This window comes from Rattus rattus, chromosome 5, assembly GCF_011064425.1.
Source record: "Rattus rattus isolate New Zealand chromosome 5, Rrattus_CSIRO_v1, whole genome shotgun sequence".
NCBI classification, from domain to species: Eukaryota; Metazoa; Chordata; class Mammalia; order Rodentia; family Muridae; genus Rattus; species Rattus rattus.
Window position 1 is genome coordinate 49,671,056 of NC_046158.1, and position 23,947 is coordinate 49,695,002.

At 43.9% G+C, this 23,947-nt stretch overlaps 1 protein-coding gene across 1 annotated transcript in view; it reads left to right on the forward strand.

Annotated features, from left to right (window-relative positions):
* Map3k20 (mitogen-activated protein kinase kinase kinase 20) overlaps positions 1 to 23,947 on the forward strand; it is a 159,321-nt gene that overhangs the window by 73,767 nt on the left and 61,607 nt on the right. Inside the window, 6 exon segments of the mRNA XM_032903486.1 lie at positions 773 to 874; positions 4,627 to 4,692; positions 9,275 to 9,303; positions 9,419 to 9,556; positions 16,026 to 16,112; positions 21,430 to 21,504. Coding sequence (XP_032759377.1) covers positions 773 to 874; positions 4,627 to 4,692; positions 9,275 to 9,303; positions 9,419 to 9,556; positions 16,026 to 16,112; positions 21,430 to 21,504 — 497 coding nt within the window.

The window sequence follows — 23,947 nt, forward strand, 5'->3', positions numbered from 1 at the left end:
ACTTAGATGTATATAGAGCAAGGGTTAGAGGAGAGAGAGCTGTGAGTTTGGGAGAAAGGTCAGACACGAGACAGGGTAGAGGGAGGTGAGAAGAAATTCTGCCATTTTATTTTAATTAAATTAAAAAAACAATTAATAAAAGATTGTACTCCGTGACCAATGGGATATTTTTCAGAAATGCAAGGTGTTGGATTTAACATCTGAAATCAGTTAATATGAGGCACAATAACAGGTTAAAAAACAAGAAACAAAACATGGAATATGACATTTCACAAGATACAGAAGAAGCTGTTGGTTGTTGTGTTCTGTGTAGTAGGATTGAGCTAAGTCCTCCGACATACCAGCAGAGTGCCCTGTCTGAGCTACATCCCCATCCTTAGGAAAAGCGCTCGAGAGACTATGACACCCACTGATAAGGACGGATCTCTGCAGACTCGAAGTAGAAAGGAGTTCTCAGTGAGCAGCATCTACAAACATCTGGAGCTAACGCCATACTTAACAACCGAAAAGCTCTGTTTCCCCAAGGCTGGGCACAAGATGCATCATCCATGCAAAGGCTCCTGACAGTCCACTCAGGCAAGAAAAAGAAATAAGAAGCAAACCTGCTTCAGTCACTGTTCTGTACTGTGAAGGGACACTGTGACCAAGGCAGTTCTTATGTAATCTTTATATCTTTTCTCACGCTCTTAACGTGTTTTCTCAATGACAATGTAGGGTCTAGTTTCTGAAGCACAGCTAACTGTGGACTCCTTCCTTCTTCCTTCTAAAACAGAATATGCGTCCCTGGGATCCCTGTATGATTACATTAACAGCAACAGGAGTGAGGAGATGGACATGGAGCACATCATGACCTGGGCCACCGACGTAGCCAAAGGTAACACTGCTTGCTCTGCACCCACAGAGGGGGGCAGTGTCTTCCCACTCTGACCGGGGATTCTCTGTCGGAAGTTTCCTATTCTGAGTACAGACATTCTTTCTGCAGATCAAATTTGGTAAAACTTTCAACTCACTGTACAGATAATATTTTAGGTTAGTGCCTTTCCATTACTAAATTCCCTTTGTCTTTCTCTGTTTCCTTCACCACCACCACCACCACCACCACCCCTCACCTCCAAAAAACAAAAACAATCAGGTTTTACAAAGTCAGTAAGTTTCAGGGCAGAGATTTTTTTCTGTTTTGTGATGCTGTAATGAACAGACTCACTTGTCACAATAAATGGAAAACTTGTGGTTCTGTTGTCCTGAAAGTCTCTCCGTAGGTGTCTAAAAGATGACTTATGGCAGGACTGGACTTATTTGCTTTAAATGCATAATAATGTACTAGAATAGCAGCCACAGGCTTACATGCAAGACAGTGACTCGCACTTTATTCTATATGTAGCAGAACTTGGATATTCCCCCTTGAAACTTAAATAAATCCCAAGCCAGGTTCCTGATTCTTCCTCCTCCCTAGAGATTCCTGCATAGATTAATGCTTTCTAAAGCAATTCAAAATCTATTAATTTTTCTCCTCTTTTGCACTTTCCTACCTCAACAGTTTGAGGTTATCGTCAGGACAGTTAGAATTGCCTTAGAAGCGCCCTTCTCTAAGAATGGACTGCGGGTGTCATGGTTGTATTCTGGGATTCTCTGGGCAGCCATGCTTGGCACTTTACCTGGGTCATTCGCACCTGTGCGTTGGAACACACTCTCCCTACCAAGTTGCTTACTGTTCAATGGGTTTATATTTTTGCTTTCATGGCACAGGTAAAGATTAGCCAGCACCCACCAAATTCCTCAAACAAGAAAAGTAAAAGAAAGCAAATTAAGTTTTAAACTAATGCTGCCGGTTGCTACCTGTGAGGTATTTGGACAGGATACTTAGCTCTTGAGCTATGACAATGAACTTAGCTATGAACTCATTCATCAGACATCATAAACTTGTCTTAACACCCCATGTCCTTGAGAAGCTGTCATGTAGTATCACTGTCACGTCTCTGCATGACCAAGGCACACACGGAGCACCTGCGAGTAGGCAAAGCGATGTGCTGGTACTGGCAGTTGCCTGCAGCCCTGTGGGACTGCACCTACACAGATGGAAACACAGTCCTTAGAGCACTCTACGACGTTCTGTGTTGGGTGCTCAGCTAATTGCACTCCTGTTATTACTTAATGGTACTTAGGGTGGATAGACAGCAAACAAATCAAGTGGCAGCTTCCAGCTGTGCTCTCTCTCCCTTAGAGCTCCTGTTCTAGCTGCAGCACCCACTCTGTTGTCTGTCACATGGTCCTGAGAGCCAACTCTCTCGGCTCCAGAATAGCACCGTCGATCTCTCAAGAGAGCTGCTTCTCTGCTTTAGAAGAGTGGGGAGGAGAAGGAACGGGAGCAAAATGGAGGCAGAGATGCTGGAGAAGGAAGGTTGGAAGAACAGGCTAAGAAGATCCCTCTTACCCGATTAGAGAATTAATTCTCTAAGCCAAATTCTCATGGGTTTGGCCTCAGAAAACGGGCCCTTTTGCTCATAATCCTAAGTGATATGTAATATGTGGGAATTACTTCAGATGGTCTGCAAAAGGAAAAAGGAATCAAGACTTTAAGATTGACTTCAACCCTCTCCCCTACAGTGAAGTATAAACTTTAAATAAGAAAACTCGACTCTGTTGATTCTCTTTCAAATTCAGCCTGTGCACCTTTCGGGTTGACGGTGATTGAAGCCGCTGAAGCAATAGTATGTTGAGACATTAGAGAATGAATAATTCATTCTGAGATTTGATTCATGCATTTGGAAATAGGTATTGCTCAACGTCTTTGCTGCTGGGAGCTGCCCTTAAAGCTGCAAGGATTCTCTTCCTTATGAGGAATGGGAGTGGGTGAGCGAGTGCTTCTGCAATTATATATGGCAGGTAATTAGAGTAGGGTAACTTGAATCCAGCCTCAGTCCAAAGCTCTCCTAAACCTCCACCGTGGTCAGATCTTATTGATAATCCATAAATAGTTAAACCAGCAGAGATCATTTTCAGTCCTTTTCAGTGGTTTGAAATAAAAACAAAGCAGATGATTTGGAACAAAAATAAAACAAGTTGGATGGAATTTTGTGATTGCAACACACAGTTGGGCGCCAAGTTTTCAAAGCTAGATACTATACATTGTGCACCAATAATTTATGGGACCTTTCCTTCTGATAACCTGACCCAGAGTCAAGAAATGCGTATACCTTAAAGTTTTTATCGTCAAATCTTCCCTTTTGAAGTCTTTGTCAGCAAGTATAAAAATAATCTATTCTTGCTTCTAGAATAATCAAATAGACTATACCTGAAAATCATTTGGAAATTTGAGTTTTAAGCAAGGAAGACTTAACTATGAAATTCAGTCATGGAGATTATAAGTACCACATAAGTAGCAGCCATTGAGCTTCTCAGCTTGAAGATATAGAACTTGCTATTAAATGAGGCCCTTTGTCCCAGTTACATCACTTCAGGTCATTGAAGTCATTAACACTTGTGTTAACTTGACTCTTTCCAGTGATATCCCTATGTAATAAGTTAAACCTCTTGGTTATTTTCTTTGTTCTTATGATTCTTCAGTATATAATAACCAGTGTAGTAGAGGAAGAATCTCTATTAATAAATTCTCTGTAATAAAATTGCAATGTTCTGTGTACTTAAAAAACCAAGGATACTTATTAAATTACTTTGGTGGGCATCTCAACAAAAGAGTTGGGGGTCCTGTTGGATTTGGAGTGAGGAAGGATTGTTCCTTCTGCTGTTTGAGAAAGAAGACATGAGAGATGAGGGGAAGCACTGTGTAGAAAACATGTTTTCCCTATAGTCCATCTTTACCTGAAGCAGAAAAGACTGAATACTTTTAAGGGGTAACCATGAAATATATCTTTTTTTTTTTTTTTTTTTTTTTTTTTCGGAAGGGCCTATAATTTCTCACTCAAATTAATAAAATTAATTTCACATTAATAAAATTATTTTACATTTGATACACCAGTAGATAGAGCACCTCATTATTTCTTTCTTTTTTTTTTTTTTTTTTTTTTTTTTTTTGAGCTGGGGACCCGAACCCAGGGCCTTGGGCTTGCTAGGCAAGCGCTCTACCACTGAGCTAAATCCCCAACCCTCTCATATTATATATATTTATCAGAGGAATTTGGCACTTTATTTTGTAAGTATTGTGCCTCTATTAGGGAATCACAGTGCCTTTGCTCATCAGTGGGCCAGCTGCACACCACAGTTCTGTCCTCTCCCAGGTCCTGCAGAAAAGTGACACTGCTGCAGCTCAGTGGCCGCAGAGTCCACGTGAGCACCGTGGGGCCTAAGGCCGGGCATTGCACACATGCACTTGGTAGTGGATACTCAGAGGTCACTCTGGTCATTCTGCTCTGCTCTTTGCATGAGTTTGAGAAAATCATGGTGTCCTTATTAGGTTCTGTAGGAAATGAGGTCTCCCACAGTAAAGTCCTATATCAGCTTAGCTAAGAGATTGTCGCCAAGGTAGACATATGTGATTTCTCTTTTATCAAGCATGGAAGAGTAGAACGTATGGATTGATTTTCCACTGTGGATTTCTTTGCACAATTCTGAGTGGTCCTAGTGATGCATTACCACAATCCACTAACCCTCTTTCCCTCCTCACGAAAGGGATGCACTACCTACACATGGAGGCTCCGGTCAAGGTGATCCACAGAGACCTCAAGTCAAGAAACGGTGAGTTAGCACACCTTTCAGTCTTACTGTTTTACCTCAGTCTGCACCTGCCTGCAGATGACCTAGGCTCAGCGCTTTCCACCGTGTGTGTGACTCATTGTTTCATGCACCCCCATGAGAACATCGTCTATAAATCCGTATGTTATTTGAGGAAGCTGTGTAGTGCTCTCTGCTGTGTGAGTCTAACATGGGATGGAGACAACTGGACTGGTTAATTTTTTTTTTCTAAAATAAAAATGTTTAGTTCAATGCCTTCTGGCCAAGTCTCTCAACACATCCCTAATTATTTCCTTAGTGATCTTTTCTAAAATTGGCATCCTTGAGGTCAAAGTGTGTGGTCATGTATTTTAAGTCTCCTATTTTTAGACACTGCCTTCTGCCAGCATTGTGAATATTATTTGTGAATTACCTGGTATATGTCTTTTGGTCGCTCGTGTCTCTATTACCTGGAGTAGTGCCAAAAGATGACCAGCATGCTTGAGAGTTCAGACTTAAAGGCATTCATTCTTTTTTTTCTTTTTCCTCCTTTGTACATTCCTATACTTTATGAGCCTATATTTATCGTCTGGAAAATGAACGTTTTAAAATAGCACGCTGGATTCCACACTACCTTCTTCCATTATGTCACATCAGAGTTGTCAGAAAGGCAGTAGGACTAGTTAGTTTTATCAGAGCTAGCTAAGTAAACACCAGAGTTTGCCGCTCGGGGGTGGGGGGTGGGGGGGAAGCAACCCTTGCTATTGGATATTTCTACACTTTCAGCGGCTCTCAGCAGGGAGAAGGAAAACGTTTATTTTTAGAACTCTTAGACCACAGCAGCTAAAAACTTTAATCTATCAACAGTATGATCCTTAGAATGGGTGGTGATGGCAGGTGGGCAAGAAGAGCCTTGATGGAGCCCCAGGTGCTCTGTTCATACCCAGGACCCCCAGGCCTGAGTCTGACAGGTGGAGGCCCCAGGTGCTCTGCTCACACCAGGACCTCCAGGCCTGGGTATGATAGGTGGAGGCTCCAGGTGCTCTGTTCACACCCAGGACCCCCAGGCCTGAGTCTGACAGGTGGAGGCCCCAGGTGCTCTGTTCATACCCAGGACCCCCAGGCCTGAGTCTGACAGGTGGAGGCCCCAGGTGCTCTGCTCAGTCAGGGCCCTCTGAGGCCTGGGTATGTTCATGGAGGCCTGGAGGCCCCAGGTGCTCTGTTCACCCAGGACCCCCAGGCCTGAGTCTGACAGGTGGAGGCCCCAGGTGCTCTGCTCACAGCCAGGACCCCCAGGCCTGAGTCTGACAGGTGGAGGCCCCAGGTGCTCTGTTCACACCCAGGACCTCCAGGCCTGGGTGTGACAGGTGGAGGCCCCAGGTGTTCTGTTCAAACCCCTCCAGGCCTGAGTCTGACAGGTAGAGACCCCAGGTGGTCTGCTCACAGCCAGGACCTCCAGGCCTGAGTGTGACAGGTAGAGACCCCAGGTGGTCTGCTCACAGCCAGGACCTCCAGACCTGAGTCTGACAGGTAGAGATCCCAGGTGCTCTGCTCACAGCCAGGACCTCCAGGTCTGGGTGTGACAGGTGGAGGCCCCAGGTGCTCTGCTCACAGTCAGGACCCCCAGGCCTGAGTCTGACAGGTGGAGGCTCCAGGTGCTCTGTTCATACCCAGGACCCCCAGGCCTGAGTCTGACAGATGGAGGCCCCAGCTGCTCTGCTCACAGCCAGGACCTCCAGGCCTGGGTGTGACAGGTGGAGGCCCCAGGTGCTCTGTTCATACCCAGGACCTCTAGGCCTGAGTTTGACAGATGGAGGCCCCAGGTACTCTACTAACACCATGACCTCCAGGCCTGGGTCTGACAGGTGGAGAGCAGGAAGGACAAGAATTTGTAGGCAGCTGCTACCCTGAGAATCCAACCTGGCTCTCCTTAACCTGGTCAACTGGCTGGGCAACTGTCCCACCCTGTCCTATTCTGTTTTGAGTCTTCTGAGACAGACACTTCCGGGAACTCTAAACTTGTGATATAGAGCAGGCTAACAGGAAGTCATTAGAAAAAAAATTCTCATTGATACTAAGTGACAAAGTTGTATGACCACAATTTCAATTTGTGCTATTAATTCCAATATAAACAAGTTATCTGATGTTTTAAAACCCATATAGTTAGCATGAAAACTATAACAATGGAGAATTCCTTGTTTTTAAATTACAAGTTTAAAAGGAAAGAGTGTACATTAACATCAAAAGAGTATCAGCCTAACCTTGGCAATTTGTTTTTGCTGGGAGAAGGAATGAGATTTTGTTTTCTGTAATATTTTTGAAAACTTAGTTCTGGGCTGGCAAGATGGCTCAGTGGGTAAAAGACACTTGCCACCAAGTCTGACAACTTGAGTTTAATCCCCCAAGACCACATGACAGAAGGAGAGAAACAACTCCCACAAGTTGTTCTCTGACCTTCATGTGTATACCATGGCTTGTATGCACCAACACATGTACATACACAGAAAATGAATAAGTAAATGTAATAAAAATAAACCCATATTGTGTGTGTGTGTGTGTGTGTGTGTGTGTGTGTGTGTGCTTGTGTGCATGTGTGTGCTAAGATGTGCCCTTGAAAGTCAGAGAACAACGCTGTGAGTCAGTTATCTTCTTCCATCAATATGGATCTCTGGATCCATCTCGGTTCACAAGACTCTCGTGACAAGTGCTTCTACACCCAATCGACCCATCTCTCTCCAGCCCCATATTGTTTTTATTGTTATTTTTTTTTAAATGAGCACTTGCTAATATTATGTCTGGATCATGGAGATATTTTAAGAACAACTGAATACCACAGTAATATTTATTTGCATTTTATTTGCAAAGTCTGTAGCTCCTTCTTGCCACTCCACATTTACAGTGAGACTAGTTACACCACACAGGTTATTTTCCCCAGTTACCAAAGTCACTGTAACATCTGCTGTCTGATGATCTACCTTGCTCAAGGCACTGGGTGGCTTACTAAACAAACCCGGAAACCCTCCTAGGGGCATCTGTCCTTGGCCTTCTCTTTGACCTTCCCACTCCCATAGAAGTCCTCCTTCCATAGCAACACTCTAGGCTGATGTCAGCTTTGGAACTGTTTCTTAGACATGCTGTACAGATGTTTTACATGGCCTGTCTTCTGTCCAACCTGACCTTTTTTCACCTTCTCCTCCTGCCTTAAAAAGCCACGCCTATCTTTTCTTCCTTGGTGAGTGCAGTGCCAGCTGCTGAAGCCAGAGGTTTGGGATTTCATCTTTGAGCCCTCGTCCCACCCGATGCTACTCCTCAAGCTCCCCGACCCCATCCAGACCTAGATACTTCTCAGTTCAACCCACTAGGCTTCCATCCTTTCCCACAGTCTGAGGACTGACAGCACCATGCCTCTCCCGGACCACAGCCACTCTCATCACAGCCCGCTCCTTGCCTCTTGCTCTGTGCTGTGATGCAGGCCATCAGTCCCCTGATGTCTGCCTCCTGTCATTCTTCCACATCACATTCTCTGTGTCCTTTCATTTCTCACAAGACCTCTTCTTGGATTGGCTTCTGTCTTCCAGAATGGCTATGCCTTTACGCCTGCACCAGAGTGTTTCTTAGGTGAAACTCCTCTCTCTCCTAGGCTATTCTGTCATCAAGTCTTAGTTCAAGCATCCATTCCTACCAGAAACCTCACACAACCTCCCCAGGCTTAGATGCTCCTCTTGGTTGGTTCTTTACTAACTCTCTTTCCCTCCTCATATAATTCACCCCCCCCACTTCATTGTGGATGTTTAATGGCCTCTCTGATGAACTGCAGACTTCATGAGAGGAGAGGAGGGGCAGCGGTGACCTTTGACCCCAGTAGGTGCTCAGCAACATTGTTGTCAAGACACGATGTATGAGTGAGTGAACGGGTGTTGTCTCCACCTTTCAGAAAATTAATCTTCAATTGGAAAGAATACTCACACACAGACACATTCATACACACACACACACACACACACACACACGCTCACACACAGACACATTCATACACACACACACACTCACACACAGACACATTCATACACACACACACACACACACACACAGACACATTCTATACACACACACACATTCACACACACACACACACACACACACATTCATACACACACAGACACATTCATACACACACACACACACACACACACACACACAGTGAGACAGAATTTTAGATCATAAAACATAAAATGAAAATAGTTACTGAATTGGAGAGTTCCTTCCTATAAGGCAGATAGCATTTTTAAAACACTTAATTCCATGAGGTGCTGCTCAAAATGGCTTTTTGATACCTGTTTTATACAAATGTGTGCATTTGGAACTGGGCCTTCTTATGTATCCCTGACAGGTTTAGTTCCTGCTGTGTAGCCTAGGCTTGCCTCAGCTCACGGTAGCCCCCCTGCCTCAGCCCGGGATTGAGGATGTATACTACCATGCCTAGCTTATACTGTGAAGTTAGAAATGGAGTGGTTTCAAAGTTAGAAACATGAAGCTGTGCTTTTCTTCGATGCTAAGACGATTCAAACAGAAGTGATTATCATAATCTCTCTCCATTTTCTTTCAGTTGTCATTGCTGCTGACGGAGTGCTGAAGGTAGGACTGTTTCTTTTTATTTGAAGAGAGTTGTCCATTTCTGATGATGGTTCTGTGACTAACAGTCTCCCGTCGGTGCTGGGTAGAAAGTTGATGTTGGTTCCTGTGTCCTCAGATTTGTGACTTCGGTGCATCGCGGTTCCATAACCATACAACACACATGTCCTTGGTTGGCACTTTCCCGTGGATGGCTCCAGAAGTTATCCAGAGTCTCCCTGTGTCCGAAACCTGTGACACATATTCCTACGGTGTGGTGAGTACGTTTCTCGTTTCTCGTTTACCAAAGGACATAGGAAGGGCCAACAGCTTAGAGAAGAAAGTAGCCACAGTTTAGGCCGCTTGTGCCTGAGACAGAAGAGTCATCCACAGTGGAGGCCTTAGGGAGGGGCTTTCCAGCTGTCACAGTGTCTGCTTGATCACTTATGACTCCGGGCTAATCGGCCCTGCAACAAGAAGAACCATCACTACTTCCAGGAAGCAAATAATACAGAGCCTGGTGAGCATGAGGCCTGCCGGGAGTGCTGTTGTGCTGAGTGGAAATATGACCGTAGAGCATCTGTGTAGTTCACGGATACTTCAAATGTCTTGGAATAGATGGCCACATGGTGTGTGACGGCCAGGAGCTGCCAAGTGAGCTAAATTTGTGCATTTCTGAAACTACAGAAGAAGATGTAGTTAGACCAGATAACCTTGCCCAGGTCTGCTGCAAAAGCTATGAGAGCAAATGGTGAAGCTAAGGTGTTGGAGGGATGGGAAGACGGTGGATGGGAAGACGGCAGATGGGAGTGAGAGTAGAATCGAGGGAGGAGCCAGCCAAGGAAGGATCATTTGGGAGGAAGAAGCTCTGGTAGGGCATTTCCTGCTGCAGGAAAGAATCCTTTGTGGCTCCTTGTTTGAAGATTTTTTTTCCCCTAAAGTGTTGTATATCCTTTAAAAGGCCCAGAGCATCATGGGTAACTCTGAGTCTCTGGGTCTCATTGCCTCTGTGCCACGTTCGCCACCTCCGAATTACCTATTAGTCCCTCACAAAAGAGACGCTATCACTGTAAGAAACAGGTCACCCCCTCCACACACCCTTTTCCTGAGGTAGGAGGAGGTAGTGGAAAGGACCACGTGTCAGGCACTGCCCTTCCCCTCTTGAGCTGACTTCCTTCTGTGGGGGGCTTTTCCAGTGGGCCAGTGCTTCCTAAATTGCTACATTTCTTAGGGATGGGTGAATTTCGATAGCTACTGAAAACAGTTTCAAGAATGGACTGTATGTTTTTGGCTAAAGTCTAGGGTTTTAAAGGGGTTAGATGGATGGTAACCGTAGTGTCAGCTTTAAATAATTCTATTCCCCTTAATTCTGAATGTTTGTGAGAATGAAAACTTCACTATTACAGAAAACAAGGAAACATTTCCCACTGATAGAAAGGAGCAAAACAAAATAGTAGTCCCAGAGGAGACTGCCTGCCCAGGCTGTGTTCTATGTCCTCTCAGTGTATTAGTCGTACACTCACCGAAAATTCTGAAAATGGATTTTGTTACAGTGTTTTGCTCAGGCATGGTTGCACCGTGGACTACCTGCCTGCCATATGCGAGGCCAGTTCAATACCCAGCACTACACAAGGAAATTGTCTTCTTTTTGCCAATTTATGGTCCTTTAGTGAAAATGTTTACCTACTGAGTTAGTCTCTGGGCTGGACACAAATGTGGGCTGATTTAAATTTTGCATAGCATGTTTGATGGTACCAGAACCTCATTTCATTCCCTTGAGCAGAAGCCGATGTGTCCTATTCTGCCGGCCCTCCTGGATGGAAGGCAGCAATGTGCTGAGCATGTAGGTCTTTTGTCGGCTCTCGCTGCATGTGCAGGAGTATATAAGAATAGAGACATGCACCAGGCACCCATGTTCTCACTTGGCGGGCTCTCTCCAGCTTGGTTCCTACTCTAGCGGCCCATGTATAATTTATACTTTGACAAGTCTTGGAATTTCCCTATTAGAGATTTCTGACCTGAAGTCACAGCTCTGAGTTGTGTATAGAAAGAACTTTTAGTTTCAGTATTATTGCATTTATGAAAATAAACTCCACACCACTTTCTTCCAGATGCCTGGGACTCTGTGTGAAAAGGCACCAGTCTGCCTTTCCTTAGACAGCGTCCTCATGGTCCCTGTAACCGAGAGTTAATGCCTTTTCCCCTGGAAACCATAGCTACTGACCGTGACTCCTAAGTCTAAGGATGGCTCCTGTGTCTTAAAATCTGTCTGGCAGTTCTCGCCGAGCACTTCCTTAAGTGCTGCCTAGATCTTTTTTCCCGGAGCTGTAGGTTCTCCATTTGTTTATAAAACCCTTTTACTCCAGGGGCTGTGTGCCACTTTCGAGAGAGGGATCGCTATGCGTGTGCACACAAGGCCTTCAGTCACACGTGTACCACTCCCACCTTTGCTCAAACTTGTGTGGCTTCCTTGTGGGGAGAATGGTTTTGTTTTGTTTTTAAGTCAAGGACTCACTATGTGGCCCCGGCTGACCTGGAATTTTCTATGTAGGTCAGGGCTGCCTGGAACTCACTCAGAGATCTGCCTCTCACCTAGCCTCTGGTATTAAAGACATGGGCCATCCTGCTGCCTGGGGAAAGGATGTGCCAGACACTGAACAAGCCGTTTCCTAAAAGAAATGCACACTGCCAGGACTGCCTGACACCACACCCCAGGTGTGGCCCAGAGCCCAACTGTCCAGTCCCCTGACTATATCAGTCTCAATGTAGAATTCATGCAAGAACCTGCCTGCCTGCCTGCCCTTGAGTAGCAGAAATAGAAATGTTCCATTGTCTCCTTAAAATCAGTTTAGAGGGTTGAAGAGATGGCTGCTCCTCTGGAGGACCTCAGTTCCATTCCCAGCACCCACGCAGGGGCTCCTAACTCTCTGTAACTCCAGTCCCTGGGATCGGACGCCCTCTTCTGGCCTCTGCATGCACTACACTTGTATCAGACCCAGACTTACATTCAAGGAAACGTCAGAACAAAGCCATCATCTGGGTCTGACCAAATGACTCAGTGTGGGTTACCCCATTGAGCTAAATTTAATCCCTAGAAGGAAGAACGTGGATGGAGAAAACAGCTTTTCCCAAGTTCTCGTCTGACTACCACATGCATGTAATGCATAAAATAAATGATTATAAAATCATCTTCCACTACTAGTTTCACTTTGAATGAAGTTCAGGAATGCTGGCTTGCTCACACAGAGAACTCTGTCAGCAGAACCTCAGAGAATTATGTTCATGCCGATTTCAAGATAAGAATTCAGGATGGCATTTGACACTGTCCCTTCTCATTCTGTCCATTCTAAATAAGCATCATCAGTGAAAGGGGGAAACAAGCCTTGCTTACCAGAACCTTTTGTCTTAAAACACCCATTTATACAAAAAAAACAAAAAACAAAAAACAAAAGGCGGTTACGAGTTCCCTGTAAGTTGGGCATCAGAGAAAGAGAGTGCATAGTTGTTCCAGTTGAGGCCATGTTAGGACATAGACATCTGTGATCCTCAAACTTCAAAAGAAGCGCCTAAGAAAACAATATACTTATGCAAAATGGCAGTGACCCTTCCAAAGGAAGAGTGGTCGCTCTGACACAAACGTGCCATACATAGCTCACACTCAGAGAACATGGCCATCAAAAGGTTGATTTTTGAAACTCATCCAAAAAACGAGGCATAGTTTTGCCTTTAGTCTTTCTTGACTTGATAAACGAGTTTTATCTGAACGTGTGGCAAAACTATCTAGCCTCGTGCTGTCTTCCAAGACCCTTCTTGTTGCTATGCAGAGCAACAGTGTTAGGAAGTCAGTCGTCCTCTCTCCAAGGAGAACTTTTACAAGAAAGATGTTTGTACACCCTTAGTACATGATCTGCTAAGAAGGGCGAAGATCACTGAATAGGCAGCCTTGCGAGAGCACACGGCTTGTCACCCTCCACAAAGCTTTCCCAGTGGCATTGTGGAAGGGTTGCCTTCCTTGGAGCTTCCAGCCAAAGCCAGCTTCAACTGAGGGAGCGTAAGAGGCACCCTCTGCACCTTGTCTAGCGTGCTGGCTCAGGTGACGGCTTCCTATTGTTTGTGAGAGAAAAGGCAGAAACACAGCCGCATAGCCCAGGTTTCTGTTCTGTAAACTGAAAGTAGAAAGTTTCCTTGTGAGTGCAGTAACTGCGAGGACGTCTTGATATACAATGAGTTGGAAAATATTTTTAAGGCAAAAGATCACAGCAGTGTTTGGCCTGCATCCTCGGAACTGGAATTTTAAGGCATCAGCTTAATGTATTTTTAGACCTCCAAGTGACTTCCTGAACAAACTTACTTCTTGTGCCAAATGTCATCTGTATTGAATGTATTTTTTTTAAAAAAAAAAAAAAAAGCCACCCTAGCTTTCGTTTGGGTACATTCCCAAATCTGGATACTTAAAGGGAAAAAGTATGGGAGGTGCTGATAGTGGAAGACCTTGTTTGGGTTCCACAACCCGAGGCTTCTGGCGGTGTGCACCTCTGTCCCTTAGGCACCCCCTCGGCTGCCATGGCTATGCAGAGGCACAGATGGAGTGACACAGTCCGGTTGTTCCAGGGTCACGCCTTTTGATACTTTTGATATTTTCCAGCCAAATATTTCGATCTAAAAAAGTGAAGAATAAATGCCTTTTCGATGCGACGTCCTTGCCCCAGAGTCTCGGGGGCTGCCTTTTACTCTGTAGAATCCAAGCAGATATTACATGTGGACTCACACTTGTATGCCTGTCGCGCTTGCCCGCAGACTTAGGAAAGGGGAGGCATGAACTGTTCACCTGAGCGTCTGCAAGGCTGAAGCGTTTGACATTTTTGAAGCTGCCTTCTTGTCTCCATTTCCCCACCCTTCAGCTCCGTCCCCTTCTGTCACTAACAGACAGTGATGATCACAGGAAATTGAGGGACCTCATTTCCTGCTCAGCCCAGTGCTGCCTCTCCCCTGCACAGGCAGGCAGGGTGGCTGGGTGACTACATTCCTGTGCTGACTCTTGCCCTCCCTCACTAACTGTCAGCACTAGCACCTTCCCCTTCTGGGTGCCCCATACCTTGCCTAATCACTTGTGTGACTCAAATAGAATTATTCAGTAGCTCTTCTGAAGAAGTACCTCACACACTTGATTAAAAGCCCAAAGAGGCTTCAGGGATTTTTTTTTTTCTCCTCTCCTGCTTGAGGAGCATCTGCCAATTTCCCTGATTTTCTTGCTAATTATCTTTGTGCTCGCCAGCATTCATTTAACATGCCATGGCTTGAACAAGACAGCAGGCTGTCTGAGGATATAATGACTTTACAGTTTAAGGCTTACAGGACTTACTCGATAGAGCCATGCCTTCCATCTTGTGTTTAGAAATAGGCTTTTGAGTTTGGAGCAAGGGAGAGCAAAACCTACCGTGCAGAGTCGTCACCCCAAGTCTGCCCGGCTCTGTACCTTCAGCAGAGCCTGTTGTGTATTTTCCAACAGTGAGGCTTCCTATGAGAGCACGGCCTCCAAGTAAGGAAGCAGTTTGTATCCCCACTGACCTACTTGGTAGATAGATGTAGGCAAGTTCATGTGAGCTCCCCAAACACCGTCATTGTCACCCATAAACTGAGGATGATATCGGAGGACCTGGTAGTGATCAAGGCAGCGCGTGTAATGGGGATTTGGATTTGGAGCACATTAGGCCCTCAATAAATTATAGTGCTTGTCAAACTGATTATTAACAAAATTAGAATTGCCTTTGTGCTTTGCAAAGTGCTGGTAGACGACACCTTGTGATATCGGGCTGGTGTGGTGACACATGCCTGTAATTCTAGCACTTGGGAGTCTGAGACAAGAGGATCTTAAGTTCAAGGCTAGCCTAAGCTACATAGTCAGTCTCTTGTCTCAAAACCAATTTTTGGGATGCCTATTTGAATAAAAAGAGAAAGCAACTGGGCATTCAAATCGCCATTACTCAGCGTTTAAAGAGAAATCAAACCCACTGTCCTAGAACCACTTTCCCTCCGAGGCATTTCAGTTGATGTTCACTCCCCCACTTAGCTTGACTTTTACACAGCATTGGATGCAAAGATTCACTCCTGCACACAGTCGGCTCATATGCTTATTAAATGTGTACTACTCAGAATATGATATAGTGTATGTATTTAGGAATGGATTCCTTAGAATGACTCATTCTGAAATTTGTCCAAATCACAGTATCTAAATGTTATAATTTCACAAATATCTCTGAGTATGGGACAGATGAGTTTGCTAATGATTTGAACTGGGGACGCTGTGGGTTTTTGGGTTTTGTTTTTTTTTTTTAATGTGGCCATTATTGAACCTTTAAAAAGTGTTGAATTCCTGGTTACTATCTAATGAAAAATGTATCTGAGACTCAAGGCAGAAAGACTGTTCTCTAACAAAATACAAAACCTAGTTTGTGGGAATATGTGAAAATACCAGGAGTAGTAAGATCAAGTTTAATCACTAATATAAAATTTTAAGCGTAGACACTCCAATACCTAAAACAAGTTTTTTTCTTTATATACAAAGAAAATAAAAGTATATAATGTATGGTAGAAGTCCTATGTTTGAATATATACATATATTGTGGAAGTTTCTACAGATGTTGGCTACGTCTAGTAATTGGATACAATTAAGTGCTAGCTACATTTTTCAGTAATATACCGATATAAAGTACCAGAATAAAAATTCCATTTTCTTTTTGTTATAGGTTCTCTGGGAGATGCTAACAAGGGAGGTCCCCTTTAAAGGTTTGGAAGGATTACAAGTAGCTTGGCTTGTAGTGGAAAAAAACGAGGTAAGACTCCGTTTCTCCATTCAGGTGCATAGATCAGAAAACAGTATTGGGGTTTTGCAAAAGACTTTTTCATCTTCTTCAAATTGAAAGTAAGTTCACGCTTATGGAAAGATTAGCAGTAGGAGCTAACACAAAGGGTCAAAGTGATGTTATTCCTCATGAATGGACCCTTTACATCTAATTGTTGCAGCTTCACGTCGTGATGCTGTAGATCAAAAATTGGACAAGTACTGTACTACTTTCTCAGTCTCAATTGTAAAACCTGGGGGTTTGTTCTTAGTGATGAAAGAAGCCATTGCGCCCAAGGTAGGGAACAGTTTAACTGCATCTCCTGCGTTCAGGACATCTTTTTTACTGGCCGGGAGTTGATATATCTGTAAGAGACCTCAGCTACTTCAACTTACCTCTCCCAGCAGGAGTCACTATAGTACAAGAAACTGTCGCTTAGATGAGAATTTCAAAAATAAAAGAAGAAAAAATAGTTTCAAAAAAGGGGAAAAATTACAGTTTTGCCACCTACGTTGAGCACTACATTGAAGATGAGCTCCTCACTGGAATCGGCGAGGCGGTGGCGAGAGCGCTGGCTTCTTCATGCAGAGTCGTTCCATTTCAAAGGAACTTCAGTGGCGTAAACACCGTTTGTGCTGTGTCCCCAGCCTCGCTTTTCTTCTTCCCACAAATTGAGACTCTCAGCTAGTTGGACCTATGAGCCTACATCAGAGACCGTGACACATCCATATCAAAGGGAGCAACTACATTTTGAAAGGTTTCAAATTGTCACTGAAAGGCACAGCCATGGAAGCCGCACAGCATAAGGATGAAGCATCCAGTACCACAGCATTAGGAGAACTTAGATGGCGTTGCGGACATGCACGCTTCCTTTGCAAGGCAAAACCACTTATTTCCCAGGGCTTCCTCATTTTCCTTTCCGTGTACAAAGGCTGAGTGCAACCTTAAAGTGAGATAACCTCTGCACGGACGCTAGGTAAAGATAGCCCCCTTCAGCGCTTTAACAGAACTGGATTGACCCACACCACCCCCCATGTGAGTCTAGAGCAAGCCTGGTTAATCAGAGAGCTGCTGTTGACCGGAAGAAACCAAGGTTCCGGCTCCCGGATCCCATTAACCCAGAACTCCCGGACTAATTTGTCCTCTCCTCATTGAGGATGGGAGGCACGTAGTAGTGGCTGGATTTGATGGGAGAGGGCTGCCCAGCGTAAGAGATAAAAAGGACTTCTGCGCAAGACCAGGCCTCGCTCGTGCTCCACGAGAGCTGTTAGGTTTTAATTAGACGATAGTAATTTTCCATGCCCTGTTCAGTAAGACCTCACCTCACACGAGGTAACTGATCAGTTTTGAACACGAGGACCCTCTTGCTTCTGTTCTATACCTTTGGCCAGTGACATGGTTGGGTGTTCAGTTCAGGCTTCACAAGTCTAAGTGAAGACAGCACTGACCTTCATCTGACCCAGAAGCAGGCACTCTGCAATCTCTACACCACACAGGATGGACCAGAAAAGGGCTTTAGAAAGCCACCCAGATCCCCCAGAGTTGACAGAATGATTCGTATTTTTATCTGGAGAAAGACAGAGTAGGTTGTAGTCCAATGCATTTTTAAAGCATTGGATATTTAAAGTGAAGAGGGGGATGGGCTTCCATCCTGCCTGAGGGCTGGGACGCTCCCACCCACACCCCTCAGAACTTAATATCGAGCACAAGGAAGCCATCTCCTGGCCCTAGAGCCAGTGGGACATAATGTGGTGTGCCGTGAGCCGTTCATCACAAGAATCGGGAAGTTGAGAGAACCCACATGGTGACATAGGTTCATCTTGCCAATGAATCAGAGTGCAACTGCTTGATTTAAGGATAATTATCTACTCTTCACATTCTGCACAGTACTCACTTGTGGAAAAGAAAGTGTTGAAGCTAAGGCTCGCTGGGATTCGGAGTGTTCCCACTCACAAAAGCGTCTTCCTTTTGACATGTTAGAGACGCTGGTTCCCAAACAAGTTCTGCTCGCATAGTGTCAAAAGCAATTTCCAGAGACCGAGTTCACCTCAAGAAGCCTAACCCACAAAACCTCTTCAACTTCTAATATTTCCTTTGTCTTTACTGTTGACTACCTTCGGTTTTTGGGTTGGAGAAAGGTTTCCATATTTCTGGCAGTCTTCATTTAACTAAGAACGACGTGTTTAAACTGCCAAGGAGAGATTGTTAAGGTGACCCATTTAGTCATTCTGTAATCTCTATATCCAATTAGTAGGGTTGCATTTCAAAACTGCTTCCTATTTTGAAATAAATATGGACTCCTAGGAGTCTGTAAAAGTATTTACCCAGCTTCCACTGCTAATTCCTTATACAGCTGCAACGACATCCAAGCTGGCCAGTTAGGATTGGGGCAGCATTCCTAAGCTCGGTGCGAGCCCTTCTACAGGCTGTAGCTCCACACGGAGCACCACGTCTGAACCTATAGAGAGGTCACACTTTCTAATATTATATCTAAGGACCTTTGTTTCTCAACTCTTATGGAGTAAGGCTTTTGACTTGACATTTCTAACATTAGCTTCTATTAAAAATAGATTCATAAACCCTGTTACACCTTCCCAAGGGGGCAGCAAAACTGCGCAGAAGGCAGTGACTTAAGGCATTAGTAAGAACTTTTTAAATACAAGTATTTGCTTTTTTATATATATATATGTTCATGAAATATCAGTGAGCCTTCAGAATGTCCTAGAGTATAATTTCTTTTATAAACACTTGGCTTCTTATATAAATGTGTTTCATTGTAAATAGCAAATTAATTAATATAAAAGATCTTCATCAAACTTATATTTTTTTATTGGGACAGTGAGATGGCTCAGCAGGTAAAGGCACTTCCACCAAGCCTGATCTCTCACACACACACACACACACACACACACACACACACACACTCTAAATAAAAGCACAAAAGTTTTAAACTTAAATTTAATCTACTACTCTTTAACTTTAGAAAGAGAAAACCAACAATTTTTTTTGCACTTTACATATAAAATGGTGCAAACATATTTTTAAAAAAAAAATACCCTACCTAGTTTAGTTATTGGGAGACACCTACTTTTAAATGTGAAATCTTTGTTCTAAAATATTTAAGCTATAAGTAGTGTTTCCACATAGTACAAAGATGTGGCCATTTTGGTGTGTTTGGATGCATTAGGAATGCTTAAAGTTCTGTAGTCAGGACATAAATACTTCAGATCCTATTTTAAAGAACTTTTTAATGCACTAAAGAAATCCCTTACGTAAAAGTATCTGAGTCTGTAGTTAACTAATCCTTGACGATATTAGATATTTAAATTACTTTTTCCTTTGTGTGATGTTTGAAATGTTGTATGTAAAAAGATTTCTAGTGAGAAAAGAGGGCACCAGGACATTCAGCCTGCTGACATTGCTTCATTGGTAAACCCCGTCAAGGCTGTGCTGAGTGCGTCCCTCTGAAACCTTCCGTTCATTTGTGTGGAGTACACACGGCTGCACGCATGCAATTGTAGTGAGCTTTATTCACTCTCACTCCCAACCATCTTCTGTCTTTTAGGTGAGCAACTCATTTTCCTTTAGATCTCCATAAAAGTGTACAGTTTACAATACACCTAAGTAACAGTGGAAAACATCGTTCTGCTCACTGTGATGTCAAAAGACTGGCAGTTTCCAAGACTTGGCCTAGCCTTGATGTGGCGAGCTTGCTTGTTTATTAACTTTATTGTGATATCATCCGTAATTCTAAATGTAGACTATCAGTTCTCCTGCCCCAACACCTATTTTTTTTTTTCAGGTCTCTGCATAGCGTCACCCAATTCCAGCCAAATTCAGTTTTAAATTTTCTATTTGTAAAATTTCCCTGGCAGACAGTTCTAGACACTTAGACCGTAGTGCTTAGCTTCTCACTTCTCCACGACACCCACCCACCCACGCATACCCTCAGCACCGGGGATGCAGCCCAGTGCTTCGTGGGCGCCGCTGCTCCCCCATGGCTGTGTCTCCAACCCCAGTGCTCTCCCTGTGACAACTGCTTTGACAGCCCTGGCTCTGCCAAAAAGAAAACCAGAAAACCTCAACGTGCCCACATGCAACATGCTTCAAGTCGGTGTAGCCGTGTAATGTGAAGAGTAAATGAAAATACTACAGAAAGCACAGGCTAGGTATAACCTTACTAGGCAAGATGTTGAGGCCATTTAAGGTGCTTAGCCTTGTGGGTGAATGCAGATACAGCCAGGTAGAGATAAGCCGTGTTAATGACTTGGTTCCAAGACCAGCACTGTTGCTAGTAACAGTACTTTAAAAACATAGTTAGCTTGTGAATAATGTAAAAACCAGTCTCCTCTGATTTCTTGTGTGTGGATATTGTGCTTTTGAGAAGTCTGGTATATTTGTAAACTGTTAAAAAGTTTTTTATGTTTATTTGTCATTTAGTTAGATGCTAAGTCTAGAAAATTATAAACTTCGTTTACTTACATAAATACACACAGGACACTTGAGATTTGGTGACTTGCAAGAGAGTTCTGGATTATATGGCACTTTGCGGTCTGTGAAGGGGGACATTGATCTTTACAGTGTTGAAGATCAAGCTCAGGGCTCATACATGCCAGGCCGTTCTGTTGTTGCCAATGAGTTATCGGCCAGACCGTTAAGCCTTTTAAAACAAAAGTTCCCCCCTGAGATAGGGGCCTGCCGTGTTCTATGAGAACCAGAACTGTAGGGTGTGTGGGCAGGATCCATGCTCACAAGCCAAGCTGTTTTGTATCCAGTCTGGTTCAGTGCACGGGCGTGGCCAGAGGTGAAGCCAAGTAAGCTGTGCACTCTGAATGGCACATCCAGAATCACCGGTGAGAAAATGCAGGGTGATCTTCTGAGCCAAGGACGGTTTCAGAGCCCCACACCTACTGCCAAAACTCAATTTGTTTCCTAGCTACCTGGCTGCTGTGCATAAATCTTATGTCGCTGTAAAAACGCAGTGATAAATTTAAAACCACAGTTTTAAACACAGCGTTAGGCCCCAGCTTGCCCCTCTCCCACTGTAGCTGGGATTGTTCTGCTGCATTTGTCACGATGAACCCGACTTTTCCATCCACCAGGATTTCCACCTGGGAAAGCCGGAGCCAGGCAGATCGGAACATGAATTCTCCTGTCATATATTAATATTAATCTGTGGAAGCTTTAATTTCTGTGTCCTGTTTAAGCTTCTAAATGAACTGTTTGACAGTCCGTCAAAGGTCATTTTCTTGTCCTGAAGAGTAAACCCATGGCTTTTTTTTTTTTCTGTTTTCCTCCTTTGTTGTAGAGATTAACCATTCCAAGCAGTTGCCCCAGAAGCTTTGCTGAACTGCTACACCAGTGTTGGGAGGCTGATGCCAAGGTATGTTCGTTATGGTTCACATTTCTGAGACCTCACCTGTTCATTTCTGAGGTTTTAAAACCTGGGGTAGCAACTGAATTGCCAAGCCTGTGAACGGCAGGGTGATGGTGAAGCCCCAGGTGGACACCTCCATATCTTGATCAAGTGACTTATATTGCCTTTGTTTTTTTAACAGCATTTGTCGGCATTCTGGTCGCAAAAACAATTTTGTTCTTCTGCTTTTAATCATGACCATTGTACCTTGTTTTTAAAAACAAAACAAAACAAACAAACAAAAAAAAACCACACAACCAAAAACAAAACCAGCCAACACATTTCACACTATATGTGAGGCCGAGTTTCAAGCACTTTCTATTAACTCTTGGATATAGAATCTGATCGATCTCAACCTTGGCTCACAGAAGGAGCCAAGGCGGCACAGGTTAAATGATGGGTCAAGGCCACACAGCCAGTGGATGTGAACCCAGAGAGTCTGCCATGACTCCCTGCCCTTAGCCTCTTCTCCGCTGCCTTTCTCTCTAACAGGGGAGCAGGGAGAAGTTTTACATTAGTAGAATCACAGCGTGTCCTCCCTGGACAAGTCCGGGGATGCTTTTGAGTTGTCACAATAAAACTGAAGAAATTCCAATCCTAGGCTTTCGTGCATCTATCACATGTAAGCATGGATAGCCCAGCTCCTTTCTCCCACAAAGTTCAGCTCTAAGAAAATATCCTTAGGTGAGTGGTTGTGGTGCACTCAGGAGACGGAGGCAGGTGGATCTCTGTGAGTCTGAGGCCAGCATGATCTACAGAGAGAGTTCCAGGACAGCCAGTGTTGTTATACAGAGAAACCCCATCTCAGGAAAATAAAAAAATATATTAATTAATTAAAAAAAAACTTCTTGGAAACGTATGGAAATAGTTATGGATAAAATGATAGCTAGCCTTGGGTTTGCTTCAAAGTGAAGGGCATCCGACAGCGTACAAACTAAACACGGTTGGCAGTGATACATTTTGAAGCTCAGTTGTAGAATATAGAGGCACATTATACTGTTTTGTGCTTGCTTAAATTTTCATAGTAAAGGTTCTAATTTTAAAGTGAGTCTCATAGATTAGACATTAAAACAATTGAGCAATCAAAACTCAAGAAACAAAATTCACAATTCAAATTTGTAAAAAAAAATTCATGGAAATTGAGGTCTTACTACTAATTCAAAAACAAAGGCCTTAAAATTAATGAAGAAACATAATAATGTGGACTTCTTCATACTTTATACCCATGTCCAGTGAGAGCCCCACGAATGAACAGTGATGACGGGTCTGTTCTTTGGTGGAAATGGCTTAGAGACGATGTGAGCCTGTAGACAGAATTCCTGTTGATTCGTACATAATATCTCCGGCATATCACCTTACACTGAGGGTAAAATACAGTGACACACCAGCAAGCGCCCGTGTTGGGAAGCCTCCCAGCCATGTGCCTTGCTTCTGTGGCCAGGAAGACTCCTTACGGGGCTCCCTTGGCCCTGGTATCCGGCAGACTTCTGTCAAGTGGAGCTCCATAGAACTTAGTGTTATTTTTCCTAAATCACGTGACTTTCCATCTTTATCATCTTCATTAGTACACGGCGGCGTCGCTCGAGGTTGAGTGCTCCAACCTGCCCCTCTGCTTTAGGGCCTCTTACTTTCAGTGTGTGATTTTTTTTCTTTTCTCCAGAATGAGGGGTTTTAATAATTAACCATAAAAAATGTCCACTTTACCGCTAATTAAGTTAAACTGTAAGCAGATGCTCGTGTACTTCTTTTCGAAGACAGACTATTTGAACGTTATCACCGTCTCTCTACTTTCACGCCCGTTGCAGCAGACAGTGATTCTTAGCAGTGTTTTCTCTTTCCTGCTTAGAGATTTCTCTTGAAATTATTTGCATTGAACTAGAATAGTGTACTCAGATCCCTAGAATCGTAATTATATTTCAGTATGATTTAATTCCTTGGTTGAAAACATGGTGCTACATTAGTTAACATCCTACGAGTGTGCACTTAAATGATAATATAACTACATTGAAAAGCAAGGAATTTAAGCCCAGAACAGTAGCCATGAAACTAGCATGCCTTTAACATGTAGGAAGTTGAACCCTCTTGAGAACCGAAACATCTTGTGTTCCAGCCACATGAAGTATAAAGTAAGTTTGAAACAGATTTTTGTTTTCTACACTCGTGACATTTATTCTGACAAAGTACTCCAGGCCACTGTGTTTAATTTGATCAGAGAGCGGCTGCAGCTCGCCCCTCAGTCCCCATGGCTAATCTGTCAGCACAGGCTCCCTCCCCTGAGCATGCTCTTTCTCCGGCAGCATTCCACTAAGCCTGCCTTCCCAGGCACCTGTGAACCTGCCCAGACCACGGTCAGTCTGGGCTATTATCGAGCTTGTATGGTGATAGATTTTCATGCTAAATGGATTGCAGA